Genomic DNA, 26,433 nt, shown 5'->3' with positions numbered 1-26,433 from the left:
ATTCTAAATAGTATTCCTTGGGTTGTGCTAACTAAAAAAAATAATAGGTAAGTATATTATCTTTAACTCCTTCTACCCTTTATCATTTCCCCAAAAGACTTTGTCATTTTTAAAACGCCATAGATTTCCTCTTATATAATTCAGTCTGAAAGTGGCGAAATGTATGGCATTTTACATGTTTACATTTTTTTTGTCTGAAGTCTTTACAATATACTGTTAAACTCATTTCAAATATACTTTGCCTAATTAAAATTTATTTAATTACCTAATTAAAATTTATTTTAAATATTAAAGATGAATTTTCATTACTATTATAAAATTCATTTAATATCATTTTATGTAATTGAAATCTAATGTGTATTTTTCTCCTTCATTACTGAGGTTTTTATAGCTTTGCAAGACATGTATAACAAGCATTGTTAACATTTTTAAATCATCATAAAAGGAATTATCAGAATAATACATGATTTGTCATTTTAATTTTTGTTTCTACCATAGTTCTAGTTTCATTTTTAATGGTCTATTGTTTGTATGTATATAGAGACATATATTTGTGTTCTGTTTTCTTTTATGATTTTAGTCTAGGGCAACAAGCTAAAATTACCATAGCTTAACCAGCTGAAAACAAACACAACGACTTCTGGGGAATTTTGTCTGTGTGTGCGTGTGTGTGTGTGTGTCTGTGTCTGTGTCTGTGTGTCTGTGTATGTGTGTACATATACCTACAGATATAGAAGTATATATCTAAAAATCATATACCCAAAGAGCAAAGCACAATCACAGACCTTTAGGTGCAATACTGAAATTAAAGGTCTGAAACATTATAAAACAGTTAAAAAAAAAAAACCAATTCATTACATGAACTCTCAATCATCCTCCCCTATCCAGTTCCCTAACAGTTCTACTTTGGGGAGAGTTTGGATTCAAGCATAGTGCTTTCATGTAAAAAGTTTCCATGCAAATTGTTTTATATTTATGTACTTTTATTACATCTAGATAATCTATTATATAGATAGATATATTTATATCTAGTCATCTACATATGTAAAAATATCTAGTAGTCTACAGTAATAAACTTAAATATTGATTAATTTTTAAGTTGTCATATATTATTTTTTCATTATTTTGAGATTACTTTTTTATTCTGCTTTGATTTGACTGTGATCCAAAGGAAGACAATTGTTTTTTAACTTTAAAAATTAATAATCATTTGTTTTCTTCTTCCTTCCACTTCTCCCCAGCCTACTGAAAAACAAAACAAAATCCTTGTAACAAATTTGCATGATTAAGCAAAACAAGTCCTACATTTCCATAACCTAAAAATGTCTCATTCTACATACTGTATCCATCACCTCTCTCTCAGAAGATGGGTAGTATACTTCAAAACTGGTACTCTGAAATTGTGATTAGTTATTACTCGGATTGGAATTCTTAAGTCTTTTACAATTATTTGCCCTTACCTGCTATTGTTATTATATAAATTGTTCTCCTACTTACTTAATTCTGCATTATTTCATTCAAGTTATAACCTGAAATTGTCCATTTCATCCTTTCTTATGGTATAACAGTATTTTGTTATTCAAATACCATATATTGTTCAGCCATTCCCCAGTTGATGGACAACTAATGTATCTTAGTTTCTAATTTTTAATCATATTTAGAAAAAGTACTTGTATAACACTTAAAAGGTTTTTAAAGCACCTTACAAATATCTTATTTACTCCTTAAGACAACCCTTTCAGGTTATTCCCATTTTACAAAAAGAACTACGATAAATATTCCTCCCCCCCCCCACCCCTTTACATATGGATCTTTTTCTTCTCTCTTTGATCTCTTTGGTATATAAGCCTAATAGTGGTATCACAGAGTCAGAGATAAGTACAGTTTAGTAATTCTGAAGTATAGTTCCAAACTGCTTTCCAGAGTAATGATACTAATTCACAGTGTATCCCCCAATAAAAGGCCGAACTCAAGGTCTTCCATCAGTCACTTACATCTGTACTAGTACAAGGCATTTTCCATTTCCTTCTGTCAGTCCAGTTTACCAAATGGAATATAGAGAGCCTCCAGTGCAAAGAAGAGCAACCCTCTCTTCAATTTCAGGTCATCTGCTGCCCCTGTCCTTTTAGGATAGGTGCCTTCCACTCAGTGATAAACATTCTCACACCTGGTCATACCCTTCCTATCCCAATGACTCTGGACTTCTGTAGATCATCATCCAAACCCCTTACCATGTGATTCAAGTCCTCATTCTCATCCCTTTCACCCCAAAGTTTCATCCTAACTCTACCCAGTCCTTCCATTGTGTCCTTTGGAATGCCTATTCCTTAGGCAACAAACTTCCCTTCATCTTAAATCTAGTCCTCTCTTACTCCTTCTATCTACTACCTCTTACTGAACCCTAGCTTCCCCTTAATGACAGACTCCCTGGCCACCCTTTTCAGTACTTCACTCATTCTCCATGGCTCACTGGTCAAGGCAGGGGAGTTGGAATACTCCTTGTTCCCTATTGCCACTTCCAGGTCCTCCCTTTTCACTCTCTTCATTTGAAATTCATGCTATTCATATCTACCACCCAATCAAAATCCTGGTAGCTATTGTCTACAGACTCCTCACCCCTCAGTTTAGGCCATTCCCCTTCCCTGCTCAGTGAATTTTATACCTGACTTAACAATTTTCCTCTCCTCCCCAATTCCTGCCTTCATACTAGAGGACTTCAACATACATATTGATTTTCCCCTCATATATTCAGTTCTTCAGCCTACTCACCTTCCATGACCTACTCCTCCACCATAACCACACAACAATGATAATACTCTTGATCTTGCCATTACCCACAAATGTACCACCTCTGTATTCAAGATTTATGAAATCTCCTTATCTAACCATTATTGACTTTTCACCTCTCCCTCTGCATTCTTTTACATAACTCTACTCTTTGTCTACACCATGACCTCCATTTCCTTGATCCCTCACTTCTCGCCCAGGCCAACTTCCTTGTACTGACTACTCCTATTCTCCCCAACTTGACTCTTCAATGAACCAATTCAAATCAACACTGTTCTCCTCTTTTCAATTCCCCCCCACCCCTATCATCATATCACTGATTACTCCCAGTCAAGCCTCACCTTTGGATCCTACCCATCACCTTCACTTCAGTGAAGATGGAGAAAAATCATGTAGCAAGTTTATGTTACATAACCTCACTTGGGCCTTTACCGCTGCTAGGCAGTCCTACTATACTTACTATGCTCACTGTCCCACTCTCCATAAAAGCCCTTCCAAACTTTTTTATCCTTCTTCAAACTTCCTATTCCTTCCCTTCTCCCCACTCTCTTAGCTGAGAACTTTGCCTCATATTTTACAGAAAAAAAATTGAGGCATTTACTGTGAATTCCCATTTCTCTCCTCTTCCTCATGTATCATTCATGTGCCTTCTGCCACTGTCTCTTCTTTCACCCCTTTCTCACATGATGAAGTGGCTTTTTTCCTTACCAAGTCCAACCCCACTACTTGTTCAAGTAATCATAAGATTTTGAGTTCCTTATTTTTCTCCTTCCCCATCCTCCTCCCCAAGACAGCAAGCAATCTGATATAGCCACTAGAGTGATTTTCCCAAAGTACAGTCCAATGACCTACCCACCTCCCCTAGCCACCGCTCAGCAAATTCCAGTGGAGCCTGGAGGAACAAATACAAAATGCTCAGTTTGGCATTTGAAGACTTTCATAATCTAGCTCTTTTCTGCCTTTTTCAGTCTTCTTGCATCTTATTCTGTATTCATTTGTTCAGTCGGGTCCAACTCTTTGTTTTGTTTTGTTGTTTTGTGGGACAATGGAGGTTAAGTGACTTAACCAGGGTCACATAGCTAGTGTCAAGTGTCTGAAGCTGGATTTGAACTCAGGTCCTCCTAAATCCAGGGCCAGTGCTTTATCCACTGCATCACCTAGCTGCTCCACTGTCCAACTCTTTGGGACCATAATATACCAGGCCTTTCTGTTCTCCATGGAGTTTTCTTGGCAAAGATGCTTCCTTCTCCAGTGGATCACCATTATGACCTGTCTGTCTTTGGTGACCCTAAATGGCATAGCTCATAGTTTCACTGAGTTATACAAGTCCCTCCACCATAAGAAGGTGTGATTCAATCAAGGTTCAAATCACAACAATCAGGGGCAGCCTGGTGGCACAGTGGATAAAGCACCAACCCTGGATTCAGGAGGACCTGAGTTCAAATCCAGCCTCAAACACTTGGCACTTACTAGCTGTGTGACCCTAGGAAATTCACTTAACCCTCATTGCCATTCAAAAACAAAAAAAACAAATCACAGCAACCCAGGAGAGTTTTTTAGACCTTATTCCCCCTACATTATACTCTTCCATCCAGTGATACTGACTTCCTGACTAATCCACCAAGACACTCTATCTTACCTCCAGGCATTTTCTCTGGTTGTCCCCCATGCCTGGAACACTATCTTTCCTCCATTCTGAGTACTGGCCTTCTTTTTTCCCCTCAAGTCTCAATAAAATCCTACTTTCTGTCTTCCCCATTAAGTGTTAGCTTTTTGAGGGCTGGGATTATCTTTTTCCTCTTGTTGTGTTTCCAGTGCTTAGCATAGTGCCTGGCACATAGTAGGTGATTAATAAATGTTTATTGATTTTTGGACTGAGTTGTTGAGTTCCATTGTTTCTGATTGTCTCTGTTTCATTGAAACTTCTCTCTTCCCCCTTCCTCTTTTTTACCACTACCAAATGGTTTTGTTGACTGCTGTTTTATTTTATTTTATTTTAATTTTTTGTGGGACAATGAAAGGTAAGTGACTTGCCCATTGGTCACACAGCTAGTAAGAGTCAAGTGTCTGCGCTGGATTTTGAACTCAGGTTTTCCTGAAATCCAGGGCCAGTGCTTTTTCCACTGCCACCATCTAGCTTCCCCCCCGACTGCTGTTTTATAATATAGTTTGAGTCTGCAAGTCTACATTCCATATTGTCTTACCACTTTTCATCATTTCTCTTGGATAATCTAGATCTTCCTGTTCTCCTAAACAAATTTTGATAGATTGGTATAAGCATTAAAACTGTAAATTTAGTAAGTGTCATTTTTATTTTATTGGCAATGAGCACTGAATATTCCTTTAGCTATTAAGTTGTTCCTCATTTTTAAAGAGCATTTTGTGATTAAATCTGCATATATATTTTATATGCTTTTGTATATATAAATCTGAATATTTTGTAGCTTTTTGAGTACTTCTTAGATTTTTTTACTCATAGAGAAATGCTATTGATTTTTGAGGGTTTATTTTGTTACCTGCAATTTTGCTGAAACTTTTGTTTCAATTAGAATTTTCTGATTCCCTAGGATTTTTTAAAATAAGCCATCATGTCAGCTGTAAGTAAGAGATAGTTTGTCTTCTTTACCTAATTTTTATGCCTTCATGAAATTTCTTAATCTTATCTTATTGCTGTTAGTAGCATTTCCAGACTTATATCAAATAACAGTAGGGAGAGTGGGCATTTTGGTTATAGATAGATGCCTTTTTATGATTTTTTAAAAGCTCTTTCTATGCCTATACTTTATAGAGTTTTTAAGCATAATGAATCTTCTGCTTTCTTAAAGACCTTTCTGTAGCTATCGTGGTAATCATGTGAGTTTTGGTTGTTTCGGTTTTTTATATAGTCAATTATCATAATTGGTTTTTTTATGTTGAACTATTCTTGCATCCTGGTTATAACTCTAGGCCTTGATAAATAATTTCTTGAAAAAATTGCTGTAGGGGGCAGCTAGGTGGCACAGTAGATAAAGCACTGGCCCTGGATTCAAGAGGACCTGAGTTCAAATGCGGCCTCAGGCGCTTGACACTTACTAGCTGTGTGACCCTGGGCAAGCCACTTTAACTTTCATTGTCCCACCCCACCCCCAAAAAAAAGATTGCAGTAGTCTTTTAGACAGGATTATATTTTACTTTTTAAAAACTGAGACAGTAGGACTATATTTGTCTCATAAAATAGGAATCTGCCAGAATACTTTTTCTTGATTTTTCAGAGTAATTTGTGTACTATAGGTACTGATTATTTCTTAGAAGTTGTGAATCCATGAGGACCAGGATTTTTTTTTTTTCTTTGATAATTCATTTATAGTTAGGTCCAAATTAGTGTGAATAATCAATCTGGTGGAATGCTCCCATTATTTGAATTCAGTCTGTTTGTTTCCATTGCTCTTTGGACCATTTTACCATGTTATACATAATTATAACTTTGAATAGTGCAATTTCAAATATGTGCAACTACTCCAGGGGATTGAATTATTTGCACTAGTCAGAACTTCACTGTAGTTCAATTTCCTTTTCTGAGTCTATTATTCAAGATTTCTATTTGATCTTTTATTACTTTAGGTATTTTATGTTTTTTAAAAGTATTCCATTTATATTCTGTTCTAAGTTCTGCTAGCAGGGTAACTGTTCGTGATGTGTTCCTGATCATGCTTTTTAATCTTGTTTTTTGTGATTTCACCTTTTTCAATTTCCTGTTAATTCTTAACTCTTTTTTAATCAGATTGGTTAAGGTTATCTATTTTGTTATATTTTTCAAGAACTAGAATTAACTCTATCAGCTTTTTATTTCCATATCCATTTATTCTCATTTTTTTTAGCATTTTCCCTTTTGCATTTATCTTGTTTGATTATTTTGTTTGATTTGATAATTTTTTGTAATGTATGTTCAGAAAAACTGTATATTCAGTTCATTATATTCTTCTATTATATTTTGCAGCATATATTTTTAGGGAGATAATTTTCCCCTGATGATACTTTAGATGTACTCCTATAAATATGATTTCATCATTATTATTTTTCTCCACATTATTTCTTCTGTGATTTACCCTTTGAAACTACTAGTATCCATTTTTTTTATTTTTTCCATTAAATTTATCCAAAGTGAAGAGAGGAACATTTAAAATCTATTATTTCTAATACTGCCTATATCTTCTTGTATTAAAGTTATTTTTCCTTTATGAATTTAGTTGCTTAAGGTGTCTTGGACATGTAAGATTATATTGATATTGGTTTGTTATCTATCTCCTTTCAATATAATGTAGTATCTTGGTTTATTCCGCTATTTAAGGCAACTAGATGGCACAGTGGATAAAGTGCTGGACCTGGAATTAGGAAGACCTGAGTTAAAATCTAACCTAATCTAGCCACTTAGTAGGCTGGGTTACCCTAGGCAAGTAACTTAAAGCCTATTTGCCTCACTTTCCTCACCTGTAAAAATGGGGATAATAATAGCACCTACTTCACAAGGTGGTTGCAAGGATTAAAAAATAATTATGTACTTTTTTTCTTTTTTTTTTTCTTAAGTGAGGCATTTGGGGTTAAGTGATTTGCCCAGGGTCACACAGCTAGTAAGTGTTTAAGTGTCTGAGTCCGGATTTTGAACTCAGGTACTCCTGACTCCAGGGCCGGTGCCTATCACTGCGCCACTTAGCGGCACCATAATGTACTTTTATTATTATTTTTTATACTTAGGTACTGAATTTTTGTTTTTGCTCTGATACCATGCCTACAATTCTTGCTTTTTAAAAAATTTACCTGATGCATAGTAAATTTTGTTCTAGCCTCTCATTTTCATTCTGTATATGTCTTTGGTTTTTAAATATTTTTCTTGCAAGCAACAGATATGGGTTTGTGTGTGTGTGTGTGTGTTCATGAATTGGGATTTTACCTACTTCCTTCCCCTTTTACTTAAGTACTTAAAAAGCCTTCCCCTTCAACAGCTTTATTTTTATCTTTTTTTCCTTTTTCTAAAAAGGATTTCTTTCCCTCAATCTCTTCATTAATTTACTTCCATTCTCTCTGTTATAGAGTTTTATTCTTTGATTTATTTATTTCATCTTTAGTGTCTGTTATTCCTCATGGAGTTAAAACTGCTAATCTCTGTAATTCGAATTTCTTCTTTAAATCAGTTTCTGTGGTATTACCTTGGGGATGCTGCCCCTTCTCTCCCTTTTTTTCTGTTTTACTTCACTCTTTGAAGTATAAATTCCTTCAAGAGATAGAGATGATAACAAATATTTTGTGATGGTTGGACTTTTCCAGGATCCATGATTATGCAGTCTATTACTTTCCTCACCTTCCCTATGATCATTTTTTTCTTCTTTTCTTCTATGATCATTTTTTTTTTCTTATTTGCCATGAAATCTCCTGAGTTAATGCCCTACCAACCTAGGTGATCTTAGTTGCCCACAGGAGCTCTGATTCCTTTCAACACAAAATGCTACCCCAGAAGTGGTCTTTCTAAGCCCTTAATTCCTATTGATTTTATCTATTCTAAGGACCCCATCTCCCATAATAGAATATAATTCCCCCATTGAAGTGTTCTTCAGTGGGTCTTCCTCCCACCAAAAAAACTGAGACCTCTCCCTTTCTTTTTCCCTTTTCCAGTTCCTCTCGTTGCCACTTTACCCACTTTCTTCTTCCTGAAAGACAAGAGGAACTGTTTTCCTGTTATTGTATATCATTGACTTCATTAGGGTACATCAGACCTTACTCTGTATTTTGTTTCTCCCTTTTTAAGCACCCTCCCATTCCTTATTGTACCCAAAAAAAAGAAAGAAAAGAAAAGAAATTCATCTGTAGATGGAGTCTTGTGAGGCTTAGTCCATGGTATTCCAGGTCTGTTCTTCCACTATAATTTCCATTTTAGGTTCTGCTTTCACCCTTGTCTCCTTGTGTACTTTTTGAAATAAAAATGACCCCTGGTTGTTGGGTTTTTCCCACCTCATGTGTCCTTTCTAGGTTTTTTCTCTTTTTTTCTAGGATAATTGTCTTATTTCGTTAGTTATTGTATTTGTTTGCCTTTATATTGTCTGAGATATTTGCAAAGCATATTATGCATATCTTTTTCCACATTTCTCTTTGTATCAGCTCAAGTAAGTCCAGGTTTTTCAGAAAGCATCCTGCTCATCATTTCTTATAGCACAATAGCATTCCATCTAGTCACACACCCTACTTGTTCAGCCATTCCCCAATTGATAGGCATCCCTCAATTTTCAATTCTTTGCCACTAGAAAAGAGCTGCTATAAATATTTTTATACGCTATAGTTCCTCTTCCTTTTTCTTTTTTGTCTTTTTGGATACAGACCTAGTAGTGTATTGCTAGGTCAAAAGAATATATGTGGTTTTATAGCCCTTTGGGCATAGTTCCAAATTGCTCTACAGAATGGTTGAATCAGTTTACAACTCCACTAACAGTGCATTAATGTCTCATTTTTCCCAAATTCCCTCCAATATTTGTCATTTTCCTCTTCTGTCCTATTAGCCAATTTAATAAATATGAGGTAGTAACCCAGAATTGTTTTGATTTGCATCTCTCCAATCAATAGTGAGTTAGAGCGTTTTGTTCACATGGCTATAAATTTAACCTTTTAAAATCCCTTATGATTTCCTAATTACTTTTGGGGGGGAGGGGGTTGGGGCAATGAGGGTTAAGTGACTTGCCCAGGGTCACACAGCTAGTGTCAGTCCTATTTACTTTTTTATGCTTTTCTTGAGTCTTATATTTGAAAGTCAGATTTTCTATTCAGCTTTGGTCTTTTCATCAATAATGGCCTGAAAGACCTCTCTTTTGTTGAATGCCCATTTTCCCCCTTAGTTTTGCTAGGATGGTGATTGTTGATTGTGGCAAAGATTGGCAAAGATTCAAAAAACAAAAATGTTAATTTTTGAAGATATATTCAGAGGACAGGCAGATTAATGAATGTCATTTTAGAATGTACCCAAAAGTCATTAAAATGTACATATATCCTACTGCTCTTGGCCCAGAAGTATCAAAGACAGGGAATGGACTGATTTTGTACAAAAATATCTATAGTAACATGTTTTGTTGTAACTGAGAACTAGAAACAAAGTAAATGCCTATCATTTGGGGGGAGGCTGAACAAATTGTGGTATGCAAATATAATAGAATACTGTTATGCACCTAGAAATGTCAAACTGAGAAAACCTAGGAAAACTTGTATGAACTGATGCGTAGTGAAATGAGCAAAAAAAGGAAAATAACTTATACAATGCTTAGAGCACCATAAGGTCAAATAATAACTGTGAAAAACTTTAAGAACTTAAGTCACTATGACCTTGAAGTGACCTGAGGTTGATCTTGAATCCCTTTATCACTTTTCATCTCATGACTTCATTGACACATTTCTTACCTTTCTTCTTTTATACTATCAGCCTACCCCACACTGGGCTATAATAGTATTACCCAGTACCAGTAATGTAATCAAAAAAGTTTTCAAACCACATTCCTCTTCTTGAAGCGTATAAGGAGATAGGTGAAGAGGGACAGCATTCTAGGCATGGAAGACAACCAGTTATATGACACAAAAACATGCCATGTATGCTAAACACCAAGAAGGCCATTGTCACTGAATTATAGAGTTCATCACTTGCATAACATTTTTTCTAGGTGGCATAGTAGATAAAGCACTGGCCCTGGAGTCAGGAAGACTTGGGTTTAAATGTCACCTCAGAAACTTACTAGCTGTGTGACTCTGGGCAAGTCACTTAATCCAGGGCCATCTCCAGTCATCCTGATGTATATCTTGTCAATGGACCCAGAAGGCTCTGGAGGAGAGAGTGAGGTTGGTGACCTTGCACAGCCCTCCCTCACTTAAATCCAAGTTCAGTGCAAGTCATGACATCACCCCAACGTCATGGTCCTCTTACAGAATGAAGGAAAAACAAGAGTACATGGAGGAAGGGAGTAAAGTGTAAGAAGATTGAAAGAGGTAAGGAGACCAATCTAAGTATGAGGTGTGGTAGCTGTGTGAGTGAAGTTTCTCGAAACAAGATGTTTTGAAGATAAAAGCTTGTGTGGCTTTTCACCCAGTGCTCCTCTATGCCTGAAATGTACTCTGTCTTTCAACGTGTCCTGTCTTCAAAATCAGCCCAACTGCTACTTCTTACAAGAAGCCTGTCTTGACTCCTCCAATTGCTGGTTCTTCCCCTCTTCCTCTAAAATTACTTTGTATTTGTTGTAACCTACAAGAAGCATCATGATTTGGTAGAGTTAATAAAATGCTTGTTAAATTAATTCTAATAAATGCTTCTTTTGGGGTGGGGCAGGACAATGAGGGTTAAGTGACTTGCCCAGAGTCACACAGCTAGTAAGTGTCAAGTGTCTGAGACTGGATTTGAACTCAGGTCCTCCTGAATCCAGGGCCAGTGCTTTATCCACTACACCACCTAGCTGCCCATAAATGCTGCTTCTTGTTGTTGTTGTTGTTGTTGTTGTTGTTGTTGTTGTTGTTGTTGAGGCAATTGGGGTTAAGTGACTTACCCAGGGTCACACAGCTAGCAAGTGTCAAGTGTCTGAGGCCGGATTTGAACTCAGGTCCTCCTGACTCCAGGGCTGGTGCTCTATCCACTGTGCCATCTGGCTGCCCTCATAAGTGCTTCTTAAATGAACAGAGGAATGACTACGAAATGCCAGGAAGATTACACCTGAAAGACTTCATGAGGAGATGATTTTTTACTAGAGTTTTGAAGAAGAGAAAAACAGTTCAGGTAAAAGAGAATAGTTGAATTAGATCAGTGATAGGTGATAACAATTTATGAATAGAATAGTGAACATTCCTTAGATTGGAGCACAGATTTAATGGGACATAACTGAAAATACCAATTAGCAAACACTTTTTAAACAAGAGGTTGTTTATAACACTGGGTATTAGAGAAGTAATGTATGAGATGGACACTATCCTCATTGCTGTCTAGGTAAGAAATAAAATGGACATAAGTAATTTGGAGAACAGTTGAGTACTAAGTTTTATGGTATTCACTTTAAGTACATTTAATATTTAGAGAAGACAGTTGAATCAAAGCTTTATGAATAAAAGTAGAATTTGAAGGATGAATAATAGTATTTTGAAAGCATTCCAGGTATAGAGAACAACACAAGCAAAAACATAAGATAGGTGTGTATAAATATGTCAATAAGAATAGGTAAAGCAAGAAATGTAATTTCATAGTTTTAAAGTCCAAAGTTGGGTGCTTTTATATAATTGCAAGTAAAATTATAGGAAGAAATTGACAGAACTGTATTACATAGAGCAGTGAAACAACATACCAGAATTCTGGAGATACAATTGAATAGCTCTTGAGAAAATTTATCTTAAAAATTCTATAATTGATAATAGTAAAAGAGAATAAATTAAATGTAAGTTAAGAACACTAGAAAATAAGTAAGCCTAAAATAAATACAAAAAGAAATCTCAACTACAGGAGAAATATCAAAACTTTAAAGTATTAGACTAATAGAACTGATAAAATTTATTAAGAACTAGTTTCTTAAAAAGATGAACAAACTCCACAAAACATTTGCTAAACTGGTCAAGAAAGAAGAAAGGAAAAATCAAATTGCTGAAATAAAAAAATGAAAAAATAAGTAAAATAAGACATAAAAAGAATGACCAGAAACTACTTACAGTTATGTTCTCAAACATAACTTAAACTTTATTTATAACTTTTAACTTAAATTAATTTAATTAAAGCACAGAGGGTATCTCGTTGGGGCAAAAAACACAGAAAGTTGCAAAAAGGGTATAGAGGCTAACAGCATAGAGACAAGGGATCACCCTGGTTATAAAGGCAGGTAGTCTGAGCCAGCAAGGGGCATGAGTCACTTACATAAATTGGAGCTGGGAGCACTCATACAGCATGGACCTTTAGAAGATGAGAGAGTGCTTGGGGTAGGAGTGGGGCAGGGGTTGAAGTTTCTATTTTTTTCATGTTTCTGGGAAAAACAGATTAACTCTTATCCAAATCATTCAGAGTTGTCAGTAAAACTTTAACATCTTCTCAAGATCTCAAAATTATCAACACCATTTGGCGTTCTGTTGGTCTTACTATGGATGTCTAGAATTTATCTGAGATTTATATATCATAGGACCAAAAGGCCCTGACAGCAGTGCCTAGATGTTTTCTATTGATTCAACATATGTTAGGATGTGAATTTTGGTTAATATGTGATACAGTTCATAAATTATGTTCCTTTGATCTTTGGGATGGTTTGTACGTGACTTCTAGGTTCACCTTTGCTGTCTTATTTCCTGCTATTCCCTTTATACTGGCTACTTAAAAACTTAATTACTATACTGACTAAAAGGGGAAGGGAGTAGTCAGGGGGATCAGAACAAGATACAAAAATACAAAATAACTAAAGATTGATAAAATAAAAATTTTAAATCTTAATTCAAGCTCAGAAGAATAAATAAGCTATACATGAACAGTCCAAGGAGAGAGAACCTCCAGTTCAAATGTATTTACAAGTGAATTCTGTCAGAAATTAAAGAATAGTTAATACCTATGTTGTAAAAATTGTTGCCCCCAAAAAAGAGAGAAACCATTCTACCAAACAGCTTCTACAAAAATATGGGCCTGGCATCCAAACCAGAAAGGAAGAGATCTATAGAACAATCTCACTGATTAATAACTATTTTAAGGTAAAATTCTCACCAGAAGCCTATGGCATATCCAGAAAATAATTCACTATAACCAAGTGATGATACAAGAATAGTTCAATATTAAGACATTTTCTATGATTATATGAATAACTAAGCTAACAAAAGCTGTAAGATTATTTCAAAAGATACATAAAAAGTCTTTAACAAAATATAGTGCTCATTCATATTTATATGCCTTAAAAAGAGGCATAGGCCTAGAAAGGACATTTTTATGTGGTAAAAGAATTAGTTTTTATTGGAAGACCACTAGAACCTTTTCCGTAGGAAAAAGGTAAAAGCAAGGTATCTGACAAAAGCATGAAATTCAAATTATAAACATTGGCAAAGAGGAAACAAAATTGTCCCTGTTTGTAGATGAATTAGAGAAGAAATTAAGAAAATAGCTTTAGGTGGCAGAATACAAATATTTTTACAGGATCACTCAACAAACATTTTTTAAGCACTTTTTTACTGGCTGAGTGCTGTCCTAGGTGCTGTAGATAAAAGACAGAACTTAAGGAGTCCTTGCTCTCAAGGAATTTATATTCTGTCAAGGAACACAGCTATCTGGGGGCACTAGAAGACAGGGACATAATGAAAAGCATCATGTAAAAAAGTGGTGCTTGAGCTGAATTTTGAAGTAGTCAAGGTGTTCTGAGAGGTGGGTAAAGTGCTCTTTACCTTTTACCTTGGTTGAAGCACAAGCAACAGCCAATGCTCTTGAGAGCCCAAAAATAAAATAAAGTTAGAAAGCCAGTTTGGCTGATCCATAAAATGAAGGAAGAAGAGCCCAGACTATATTCATAACTCTGCTATTTCTCTGTGAGGAGAGTACCTTCATCTTCCCTCCTCCTTCTTCCTGTTATGCATTATCTTTCCCCATTAAAATATAAGTTCCTTGGGGGCAGCTAGATGGCTCAGTGGATAAAGCACCGGCCCTGGATTCAGGAGTACCTGAGTTCAAATCCGGCCTCAAACACTTAACACTTACTAGCTGTGTGACCCTGGGCAAGTCACTTAACCCCCAGTACCCCGCAAAAACAAACAAAAAAAAAAACCCAACCAAACAAAAAAATATAAGTTCCTTGAGAGTAGGTACAATTTTTATTTCTGCTTGTATTTGTGTTCCCAGCCCTAGCATAATGCCTGGCAAATAGCCTTAATAAATTCTTATTGTTAACTTTAAATGACAAACAAAAGGCATTCACATTTGATAAATAGAGATGATAGGAAGCTGTTGGGATTTATTGAGTAAGTAGATGATATAGCACAGGTCTGACCAGGTCGTGTTCTGTTCTTCCCCCATGCCCATCCGGTTCCCCTTATTCAGTAAACTACTGAAGCTCCCTATTATCTCCCAAGATTAAATACAAAATACCCTATTTTTCTTAAACCCTTCATAACTGATATTGATTGAACACAGACTGAAGCATACTATTTTTCACTTTAATTTTTTTCCTTTTATTGAAGTTTTCTTTTACAAAATGACCAGTATGGTAATGTTTTACTTAATTGCACATGTATAACCTATATCTGATTGCTTGCTGCCTCAGGGAGGGAGATGGGGAAGGGAGTTAAGGAGGGATAGAATTTGGAACTCAACTTTAAATAAAAATGTTTATTATTTATAAAAGACTAAAAATACCCCTTCTTAATTTGGCACTTGCCTGCTTTTTCAATCTTCTATCACTTTAATCTCCATGTCCTCTACAATCAAGTGACACTGGCCTTACAAAATAATCCATTTTTTAATTTATTGCATTTTTACTGGCTCTCTTCCATGTTTTACCCTTACCTCCTGGGTTCCCTGACTTCCTTCAGGACTCAGTTCAAATCTTACCTCCGATTCCGTTAACTAATGCTAAGATTACCTTTCGTCTATCTACCATGTCTATATTTTGTATGTACATAATTGTTTGCATATTTGAAGGCAGTGATTATTTTTGCTTTCTTTGCGACACCAGTGCTTAGGACAGTGCCTTGAATGATATTGTTTAGGAAATTGCTTGTTGAATGACTTACTATTATATAGAGTTACTTTAGCAACTTTATGGATGCTGGATTAGAGAGGAGGGAGAAATTTGAGGCAGGGAAACTAATTAGGAAGGTATTGCAGTAGTCCAGATAGAGTCATCTGAGCCTGAACTAATGAGAGAACAGAGATTGAATGTGACAAATGTTGTGTGGAGGTAGAAACAAGATTTGGCAATTTACTGAATATGTAAGATGAAAGGGGAGGAATCAACAAGGACTCAGAGGTCTCATCTATTATTGAATTAACTAGAAGGATGGTGTTGTCCTTAACAGTAATAGAGGGGGCAGCTAGGTGGCACAGTGGATAAAGCACCGGCCCTGGATTCAAGAGGACCTGAGTTCAAATTTGGCCTCAGACACTTGACACTTACTAGCTGTGTGACCCTAGGCAAGTCACTTAACCCTCATTGCCCTGCCAAAAAAAGAGTAATCGAGAAATTAGGATGGAGGGTTGTGTTTATTTCTGCAAAGAACTCCCTGTGAGGAAATGGTTTCTGCCAGTGAAGATCAAATGATCTTACAGGAATTGTTCAGACAATATGTATTTGTAAGTAACAGAACTTGGACCTAAGTCTTCCTGATTCTGAGGCCAACTCTTGAGAGTACAAAATAAATCTACAAAAATCATTAGCATTTCTAACACAGTATTAACAAAAAAGAAAAAAAAAGATAAATTCCATTTTTTTTTTAACTAAAAAGGAAGATGTGGGAGTTAACCAATCAAGACAAAACACATAAACAAGAAAGAGAAGTAGTTGTAAACAGCAACTCAATATTTGATAAACCCCAAAATATAAATTTTGGGGGAAAAACTTCCCTTTTTAGAAGAACAGCTAGAGAAACAGTTAAAAGAGGAACCTTATACCAAGTACCACACGAGTGCTTAATGGATAGGCAATCTGAATGTAAAATGTCATATCATTTCAAAGGTAGAAGATAACTAGTTCAGAACAGTATAGCTAGAGGAAAAATTTTTTGACAGAAAAGACTTGTGAAAAATAAAATCAACATTTTTGATTATATAAAATTAAAAACATCTTACACAAACTATATCAATGGCAGAATTAGAAATTACATATATGGGGGAAAAAACATTTGTGTGGAATATCACCCATAAAAAGCTGATACTGAAATTTATGGGAAATTGAAAGAAATGCATACTGCCAATAGTCATTCCTTAGTAGAGAAATGGTCAAAGGAAATGAATTTTTTTGAAAAGTAGGATTTTAAACTATAAATGATCATATGAAAGCATCCTTCAAAAATAGTAAGAAAAATGCAAATTAAAGTAACTCCAGGGTTTCACCTTAAAGCATATCAGTTGGCAAAGATGATGAAAGATGACTGTTGGTATTGGTAGCCTATAGGAAGAAGATAGAAGATTTGGTGGAGCTCTGAGCTGATCTAGCCACTCTTCATTTCATTTTGGAATTAAGCAAGACCATTAAATTTAACTGTCAATACCCTTTGACTCAGCAACCTTATTATTTTGCTAATTACTATTCCTAAGAAAATCCAAGAAGTCAATATGTGGTTATACCAGTTATATGTACTCTTTGTAGTAAATCTGAAAACAAGAAGAGTACCCTGTCAATTGGGAAATAGCTGCTATAGTATATGTAAATGACAATCATAGGGAATCAAATTTGAGGAAATAAGCAGAATCAAAAGAACCCAATTTATCACAATGTAAATGGTAAAATTACTAAAAGGAAGTTGACCTGGGCAATTGAAAAATTATTAATAGTCCCAGCAAATAGATAGTGGTAAATATATATTCTCCCTCATAGCAAAGATGGAAAACTACCAGGACAGAATATTGTATACATTGTTACATTCATTTACCCTGTCTTTGTTTTTCATTGTTTTGTGTTATCATATGGGAACTTTCAGTCTAGAGGGTACAGCAGGTTGAAATTGTTGTGGGGAAAATGGGGTAGGGGGTTTGGGGTCCTTAGGAATTCCTCTTTAAAGAATTATACCATCTTGCACACAAAAGCAATTAGAGTAAGATAGTAGTTTATTTAGGGGCAAGGGAAGGGAAGGGAAACCATGAAAGAAATCCTTGGACTTCTCATGGCGAAAAAGGCATGGCACAGAGCATAGCTCTGAGATACCAATCTCCTCAAGCAGGAGGCAGGTAAATACTTTTATAGAGGACTGATGGGAGTGATCATCTGACTGTGGAAAGTTCCTTTAGTGAGGGAGGACCATCCCCCACTGGTGGTGGCTGGAGGAGTTGGGTGAGGGGTGGCTACAGATCTCTCAAGCCATCTTCTCAGGACACAAAGGCAGCAGCAGCCACACCTAATCTTATCTCCCCAGTGTTGAGGGAGACTAGAATGAAGAGTGGAGGTCCCAGAGCTAGCTCAGTCCTGATCTGGTTCCACTTATCTCTTTAGGTGTATCTGTCCTTTGGATTAGCTTCTCAAGAAGAAGGTTCTTTGATGTGCCCCAGAGAACTTCTGGGATGCTCTGGACCTATAACAAAATGATTTTGAGATAAAGCTGAAAGGCATTATTAAAACATATTCTTTTTTAAGAGCAGCCTTGGGGCTCAGAAATCACAAGGGGAATAAGTAGTAAAGCTGGTATTTAAAACCAGATCCTTTGACTCTAAATTCAGTGTTCTTTCTATTATAGTATGCTGCCTCTAACTTGAGAATACAAAAAATATTCCCATGTACAGGGCAACCCTACATTTGGAAAGGAATGTCACTGTTAATGGAAGCTCTTATTCAGTAAAAATTCCTATAGGGCAAGTATTGTTTCATTTCTGTCTTTATGTGCCCAGTTCTTATCACAATGCCTGGCAAGTACTAGATATTTAATAAATGTTTGCTTGCCTACATAATTGATTTTTCCAATGCAATAAGTAAGCTAAATGTACACTTGCAGAATTTTTAGAATAAATCATCTCTGATTAAATTTGTCCTCTTTCCACATTAGGCATTGAATCATTTTTTCCATTGCTTTAATCAAAATATATTAATCCCTGAAATTTAATTAAATCACATTTAATTCAGGAAGCATTTTGCCTTAGTCATTTTATATAGTTTATGTATATTGCAGTTTTCCCACACAACCTATAAAAGAGTTATTAAAATGGAAAACCTATCCACATGTTTTTACATATGTTCATTAAAATTACATGTTAAAGTATTCTACAACATGTGACTGCGTGAAACTTCAGCACTGCTGCTACTTAAAACATTAGTACTACAGTTTCAGGACGTCTGTAGCTTTCCTTTTTAGAAGTAACCACATTGAACCATACCAGTTTCGTAACATCATATAGCAGTAATTTATGTATGTTTGAAGTATTGTGTCAAGTGTAAATGGGTACCACCTCTTTAAAATTATGATTAATAACCACAAAATTAATGTACCCCTTACATCAAGCTTCCTACTTAGTGACAGAAAACATTTATAGATACTATTGAGAACTTGGTTGTGCCATTTCTTTTGAATTTATTTTAGCCCTAGGAAAATTTGTATAAGCCACATGTAAAAGACCTAGGCTCATAGGATCATTGCTTTAGTATTGGAAGGGACCCTGGAGTTCATCGGGGAAAATTAGAACTTCTATTTCTGTATTTTTTTTATCTAAAAGCAAAAGAAACTAAGCTTTAACTATCTTTAATAAGTAGCCCTGGTGCCCTCATTTTGTATGTTATAAGGTCATGTATCACAATATCTGAAAGTTGGAAATGTCAGAGTTGAGGGATTGAACTCTCAAATTGTTCATTTGCTTTTAGCTTATTACAAAGCACTACAAGTTATATGTGCAGAATTAAATTAATTTAAAGATTATGAAATAGGCAAGTAGCCTAAAAAGATTGCTATAAAGAGAGCACACATTAAAAATAATTCTAATAGTGTCAACACAAGCAAACCAACCAGAAAATGACAGAGATAATAGTTCTACTTCTACAGTACAGAACTCTGCATTAGCCACATTATGATGCAAAAACAATACTGGAATAAACAGATCTGACAAGAAGTCAGCCCAAAATATTCATTTATCAAGATTACTTGAAAAATGGATTTACATCTATTCTTATTAATGAATTTCACCCTAATTACATGCTCTGCCTTCAGATAATAGCTAATGTGGTAGTATGAAGCCTTCATGATTAGTAAGACATTTAAAAACTACTTTTGTTGCCAGATGTCCCTTGCCAGAATTCTCATATAATTTTTAAACTTTAAACAGAATTTTCCAGCATGTTTAAAAGTGTTCCAGATAATTACAGTGGGTTTTGTAGTCATTTGTTGAAAAATACAACCATTTCACATTAGTCTGCAAATTCAATTTACTGACATAAGAGAAAATATAAATATACTAGCTGAATTTCAACAAAAACCTTTGAATAGATGCAGCCACTGATGTACTTCTTCCATTCGGATATGCTTAACTTTGTGAGATATCTTTTCTGTCAATGACAGTCACTAAAACCAAATATTGAAATACAATCTGAACATAGAATCAGGACTTTGAATTCATGTATTTCAAAGTTTTCTAAACCAACAGTTTTGAAAATAATGAAACTTTCAATCACAAATAATATTATTTTGTGAGCTAAAATACTTGTACTATTAAAAAGCAAAATAAAAATTATTTAAATTTTTTATATCATCTTCTTTAATTTCTATTTTGCATGATGGTCAAGCTGTCCATGGTACATAATTCATAAATATGCATATATTAAGGGTACTCAACAGTTGTTAATAATAAAAGAAAATAAACATAATAATAATATATAGCCTTCCATGTCTGTAATTATTAGACTTACTCATTTTGTTCTTTAATTTTAACATTATAGTAACTTTTCACCACAAATAATCTAGGGATTTAGATAGATAAGCCCTTAAGATGCACCTATTTTTGGTATATATCAAAAAGCTATGGCATAGTCCCAAGCATTTTTCTTTCTGGAACTTCAAAGGTGGGACCAATCTTTCAGAAGTATTGTGGAGATGTAGTCAAGTGCCTTGTGTAGAATTGGAATAAAAATACAATTTAGATGTCTAAACATAAATATAACATAGAACTTAATAGTTATTCATGTAAAATTTTAAGTCTTTGAAGGAGAGAAATACATTGTTGCTAAAATCTAGGTCCCATTGGCAATATTGCCAATTCAAATTTATTCTTAACCCAAGTTGCAAAATTTCCTCTGTGGGTTCCATTTACAATTTAAAACTAGTATTTGTTACTAAAATGTGATGATTATAAAGTTAAACAAATATATTTATAGAAATTTGCATATAATGTGTTTTCATTAAATCACTATATTCTTATCTCCCCTTCGCCTCTGCCCACTCTTAGTATTTATGATTTGGTGATCCTGATTTCCTGATATATTTTTCTCCAGTGGTCATTGAGCATTAATGACTTTTTAAATTAATAAAATTACTTTTATTACCCAAATAAATTAAGAATATGGTGCTGACATGTGGAATATAGCACAAAACAAAACACCATAGTCTTAAAATACTAAAATGGTTTTAGGAGGTTGTGAGGAATTAAAAATATGTATTTGATTTAGAGTATTTTAAGGAGATTATAATGTCCAGCCTGCACTATTAACACAACAAAATCTTGTTTTTCTAAGATTCCTGAAATGTGATCATGAAAGTAACATTTCATTTATAAAGATAATGCTTCTGACCATCTTAGTGATTCCAAAATTAAATATTGGTCAGTGTCTATGAAAAACTTACAAATGATGTGGAAGGATTTGATGTATTATTCATAAACAATTTCCTTCAAATATAGCTGTGTAAATGTGAATTGAAGATTAGCTAATAGGAAATCTTCTTCACCCATCATCATTTTGGCCAAAGGTGGTTTTAGTAATCTGCAAAAAACCTTCCAAACAGGAATAGAATCCTCTCCACGGCTTGGTCCCCTGGGAACTCAGTATTCCATGATGTGAAGGTTCCAATTTACCTTGATTATACCCCATTGCTTCTGAAAAGAAAGAAGAGCTCTGCGGATTCATGAGATGAGATTGACTTTAATGGCCCTAAACTTCTCCAGGCTTTGGGTGAATTTTGTCAAAACAACCATGCATCTTTAAAAATCAGCAAAGGTTAGTAAATTTATTGATCAAAAGAAGGCAGCAGTATGTGAAGACTGGCATCTCAGTTCTACAAGGACTGACATTATTTTCATTAAAGGCATTTGAATCTTGTATTTGTATTGTTTTTTGGTGTTTGACCATCACTATTGTGAAATCTTTTTTCTCTGTCCATAAGATATTTAGGAAGGAAATTAAGCTCTCTTACTTTGTTGTCCTAATATTAAATAGGGTATACATATCTGAGATTTGTGCTTTGTTTACAGTTCTCTGAGACAAAAAGTTGAATAAAACATATCCAAAACATGTTAGCATTTTTGAAGTCTTTATACAGTTATGTTTCATGACATTACCATACATGGGAAAGGTCATGACTATCTTTTAGAGCAGGAGTTCTTAACCTCTGATCCATGGGTACATTTCAGGGGGTCTATGAACTTGGATAGGAAAACAAAATTGCATCTCTATTTTCACAGACCTATAAATGGAACTTTGCACTTCTTTTGATCTATGAATTTTAAAAAGAACATTTTGTGGAGTCTGTTGCCTTTGCCAAACTGCCAGAATGGCCCATAACATAAAAAAAAGGTTAAGAACCTCTGTTTTAGAGGGGGGAAAAGCTTGCTTAAGATATGGTTCTGGAGAATATCTCTGATTTCTAGAAATATTTAATGCATTTACTTTCCTTTGTTTTGCTTTAATTTAACCAAGCTTTCATATACTTTTAAAATGTGTTAAGTGGCTTAAGAACATTTTACAGAAATGCTTACCTAGCTTACCAGTCTGTTTTTTCCTGCATTATCATCTCTATTATTTAAAAGATGGAAGGTTGTAGAAGTAGAAATTATAAGTGATTTTGTTTAGTGAGTATTTTTAAGTGAAGAAAGTGTTTCATTTCATTGTTTATGGAGTACTTGTACCTGTAAGATGCATGTATGTATGTGTATTTTCATATGTGTATAGACATTATATATACTTCTGGTTTCCCCTTCTCCCTGTGGAATTCTTAGAAGATAGTTCCATTATTTCTTCCTTTTCAGGCCACTCATTTAGAGCCATTCCATTGAAGAGAACTAAAGAAGTGTATTTAGCAACAAATAATCACAGCAGAATTCCAAGTGTAAGAATCCTGATTTAGAAATGCCAACTTTGTTCTTATCCCAACTCTGACTCTTAAGGAGTATAGCCTTGGGCAAATCTTTTAACATTTCTGGGCCTTGGTTTCTTCATCTCTAAAGTAACAAATTTTAACTACATCACCTCTAAAGTTTTCTTACATTTTTCAAATTCTTTCCTTTTCCAAATTAAGGATTTAGCATGTGTTACATAGCGACATATAAGTTTCATGAGCAGTAAGATATACTGCATTATTGTTTATACATGGCAATATAAGCTATTAAACAACTCTATTAGCCACAAGATAACATTTAAATTTTTATCTTCTTTACCAGGTGAAAATTATATTTTTATATGAATATATACAACTTATATGATATATAATGTGTTATTTTGTCTCATTTATAGACATAGAATTAATGATGTTTTCTCAACCATCACTGTAGTTTCCAATTATGAAGACCCAAAGCTTTGAAAATAATAAGATGTGTTGTGGATTAGACATATTTTTAGTATATATTTATGCCTGTTTATCTTATGTGACCATATCAGAAATTATTATAATTGCCATATAGTTTGTGGAATAAGATCAGTTTATTAGAAAGAAAGGTGTGAGTATACACAGTACTAATGATTTTATTCATTGAAATGGAACCCCAATTGTGCTTCAAAGAAAGGTAAATGAAACCAATAATTATATTACTTCCAAATTCAAGGTTGTTGTGTGTTATGTGTGTGTGTGTTTAACATGTTGTCGTATCACAATAAAATATGAAAGTATAACTTTCATGAATAATTGAGAAAAAATTATTTGAAAATCTTAACATTTAATAGTAGGAATCAGTTCCAAGTTTCTTTTCTTCAAGCATCCTACTTTTGAGTACTGGTGTTTATCTTCTTTCATTATGTACTCATACTTTTTAAGAATAAAATCTTTGAAAACACAGCAACTGTTAATCTTGAATACAAATAAGGGAATAATTAATTTACTTGGACATATGCTCATTTTCTTTAAGGTAGCAAACATTGGGTGACTAAATTATCAATGAAATCTAATTGAATACCTTTTCAAATAACTTTTAGAAGTAAGATACAAAAAAAACCTTTGGGCAGCAATCACAAATAAATGGGTTTGGAAATTGGTGCTGAGTAATAATGAGCAACTAAAGTAACTAAAATTTAATTAATAGCTTAATGACATATTTTGAAGGAAATATAAATTTGCTGTGTTTTAATGTTCCATTTGTAACTTAACCTCATGAGTTCCTTTTTCTTAATAGGATGAGAGATGCTGCAAGAAAAATAGAAGAAAAGCACTTTTCTAATCACGCAACACATGTTGAATTTCTGCCTGTTGAGTGGAGATCAAAACTTGCTCTTGATGGAGGTACATTCAGTCTGTTGCCTTCAAGAACCAATTTAGGTGTATCTGCTCTCTGATTTTCCTACCTGGAAATGAATGAGGTCTCCTTCCTTGAATCTCTCAAAGTACTTTTCAACCTCTACATTGCTTTGATCATATTCAAAACATATTCTGGTTATTTGTGAACATGTTTTATTTTACCTGAAAGATTATAATCTCCTTGAGGACAGGGTCTGTGGAGCTTTTTTGCATTTTATTTATGTACACGTATTTATTACCTTCCATTCCCCACCAATTGAACAATAAAAATTAAAAATAAAACTTATAACTAATATGTATAGCTCAGCAATAGACATTGCCCAAAAATTTAGGCAATGGACATGTCCAAAACTATGTCTTATTCAATTTCTCTGGCAGAAAGTAGATTGCATGTTTCATTTTCAGTCATCTGGCTAAGGACTTGATCAGAGTTCTACAACCTTTCAGAGTTGGTTTTTTTTTATAATGATATTATTATGTAAATTGTTCTTCCAGTTTTGTTTAGTTTGTTGCATTAATTCACAGGCTATAAGTGCATGGAGAGTATGGACTATTTATCGAGAACAAATGAGGGAAAGACCACCACTTGGATAAGGAGGGCAAGAAAAATTTCATGGAGGAAAATCATTTGAAATGAGTGTTGAAGGATGGGTAGTATTTTAGTAGGCAGGGTATGTCTTCCCATTTTCCCCTGAAACTGTTTCATTATTTTTCTTATATTTTGTTATATTCCTGTACTGTAATTTGTTTAGCCATTCCCCAGTAGTGGTTGTACTTTAGTTTCTAGTTTTGAGCTACTAGTACAAAAAGAGCTGCTATAAATATTTTTGTACATATAGATCCTTTGGTCTAGTAGTGGTATAGCTGGGTCAAAGGATAAGAACAATTTAGTGATTTGCGGGGGAGGGTGCGGTGTGGTTCAGAATTGCTTTCCAAAAGTCTATAGATTTTAGTTAATCTTTTGAATCTCTTAATACCTAGCATTGCCATTTTCACCATATTGTGCTGAAGAAATGCTTGAATTGAATTGAACCCAGGAGCTGAATAATATTAAACCAAGCATATTTTTTGTTTGTTTTTTAAATAGAAGATAGGAAGGGGGTGGAATTTGAGTTGAGATTTAATGAATGGATAAAAATCAAGGAAGTTGAAGCGATGACCTTTGAAGCATAGAGAATATAAGCAAAAAAAGGGAAAATAATTTGAGGATGATAGAACAGTTTATCTGGTAGGTCACTGATGTGGAAGTTAAGTTCTGTTTTCCCCATTGATGAAGAAATATTTCTTCACATTACCATACCACTGTGATGGTCTTTGGTGGCAGTTAGAGAGAAGTGTGGCCATATAACATTTTCAGTCACAGACAAATAAGTTTATAGCGATAATTTGTATTTATGCGACCAAGTGTGATTGGGACCAGACAGTGGTTCTAGAAATGGTTTATCATAATTAAACACTTTTTTGAGTATAGTTCTAGATGTGACAATCTAAATTTTAATATTATATAGCAGTGTGCCCTCTTCTTAGATCATTGGTCCCAGGAACCATGGCAATATCTATTTCCTTGCAAAATGCAGTGAATTCACTATCACGAGACTTGATGAAGTTAAACTGTCTTATATTCCTAAAATAAGAACATAATAACATGTTAACTTCCTAAGAACTTTATCATTATTAGTTTACATAGACAGAGGGCATGAATGTGAGTCTATGATGTTGAAATGATCTCCAAAAAAAAAATAAAGGGGGGAGAAAGGGGAAGGGAGAGGTATAATGGGGAAGTTTTTCTCATATAAAAGAGGTAGACATGGAAGAGCTTTTACAGTAAAGGGGAAAATGGGGCTGGGGGGCAATGCGTTTGAACTCTCTTCAGAATTGTTTTAATGAGGGAAGAATACATATATATTTATTCAATCGTGTATAGAAATGCAACTTAGCCAGTAGGGAAATGAGAGGGGAAGAGGAAAGAAAGGGAAGGAATGTTGAATGTCAGATTAAGGGGAGGCAGTGATTAGAAGCAAAATAGGCTTTTTTTTACATGACAATTTTATTACATATTTAAAAGGAATAGCAAGTTGTATATAATAGATTTGCAGTTTCATGTACAATTATCCTTTATTCTACTATGTTATGGAAATGCTTCTCTTATTTCTTTTTTTTTTTTTTTTTTTAGTGAGGCAATTGGGGTTAAGTGACTTGCCCAGGGTCACACAACTAGTAAGTGTTAAGTGTCTGAGGCCGGATTTGAACTCAGGTACTCCTGACTCCAGGGCCGGTGCTCCATTCACTGCGCCACCTAGCTGC

General features: G+C 34.5%; 1 protein-coding gene across 4 annotated transcripts in view; it reads left to right on the top strand.

Annotated features, from left to right (window-relative positions):
• The window catches only part of DDHD1 (DDHD domain containing 1), a 146,218-nt gene that overhangs the window by 50,230 nt on the left and 69,555 nt on the right, over positions 1–26,433 (top strand). For all 4 annotated transcript variants that reach the window (XM_043983522.1, XM_043983520.1, XM_043983519.1 and 1 more), the window contains one exon: positions 24,008–24,114. In XM_043983522.1, the coding sequence (XP_043839457.1) occupies positions 24,008–24,114 (107 nt within the window). The remainder of the gene's footprint in view (positions 1–24,007; positions 24,115–26,433) is intronic.

Source organism: Dromiciops gliroides, chromosome 2 (assembly GCF_019393635.1).
Source record: "Dromiciops gliroides isolate mDroGli1 chromosome 2, mDroGli1.pri, whole genome shotgun sequence".
Classification (NCBI taxonomy): domain Eukaryota; kingdom Metazoa; phylum Chordata; class Mammalia; order Microbiotheria; family Microbiotheriidae; genus Dromiciops; species Dromiciops gliroides.
This window is presented reverse-complemented; position numbering and strand designations above follow the sequence as displayed.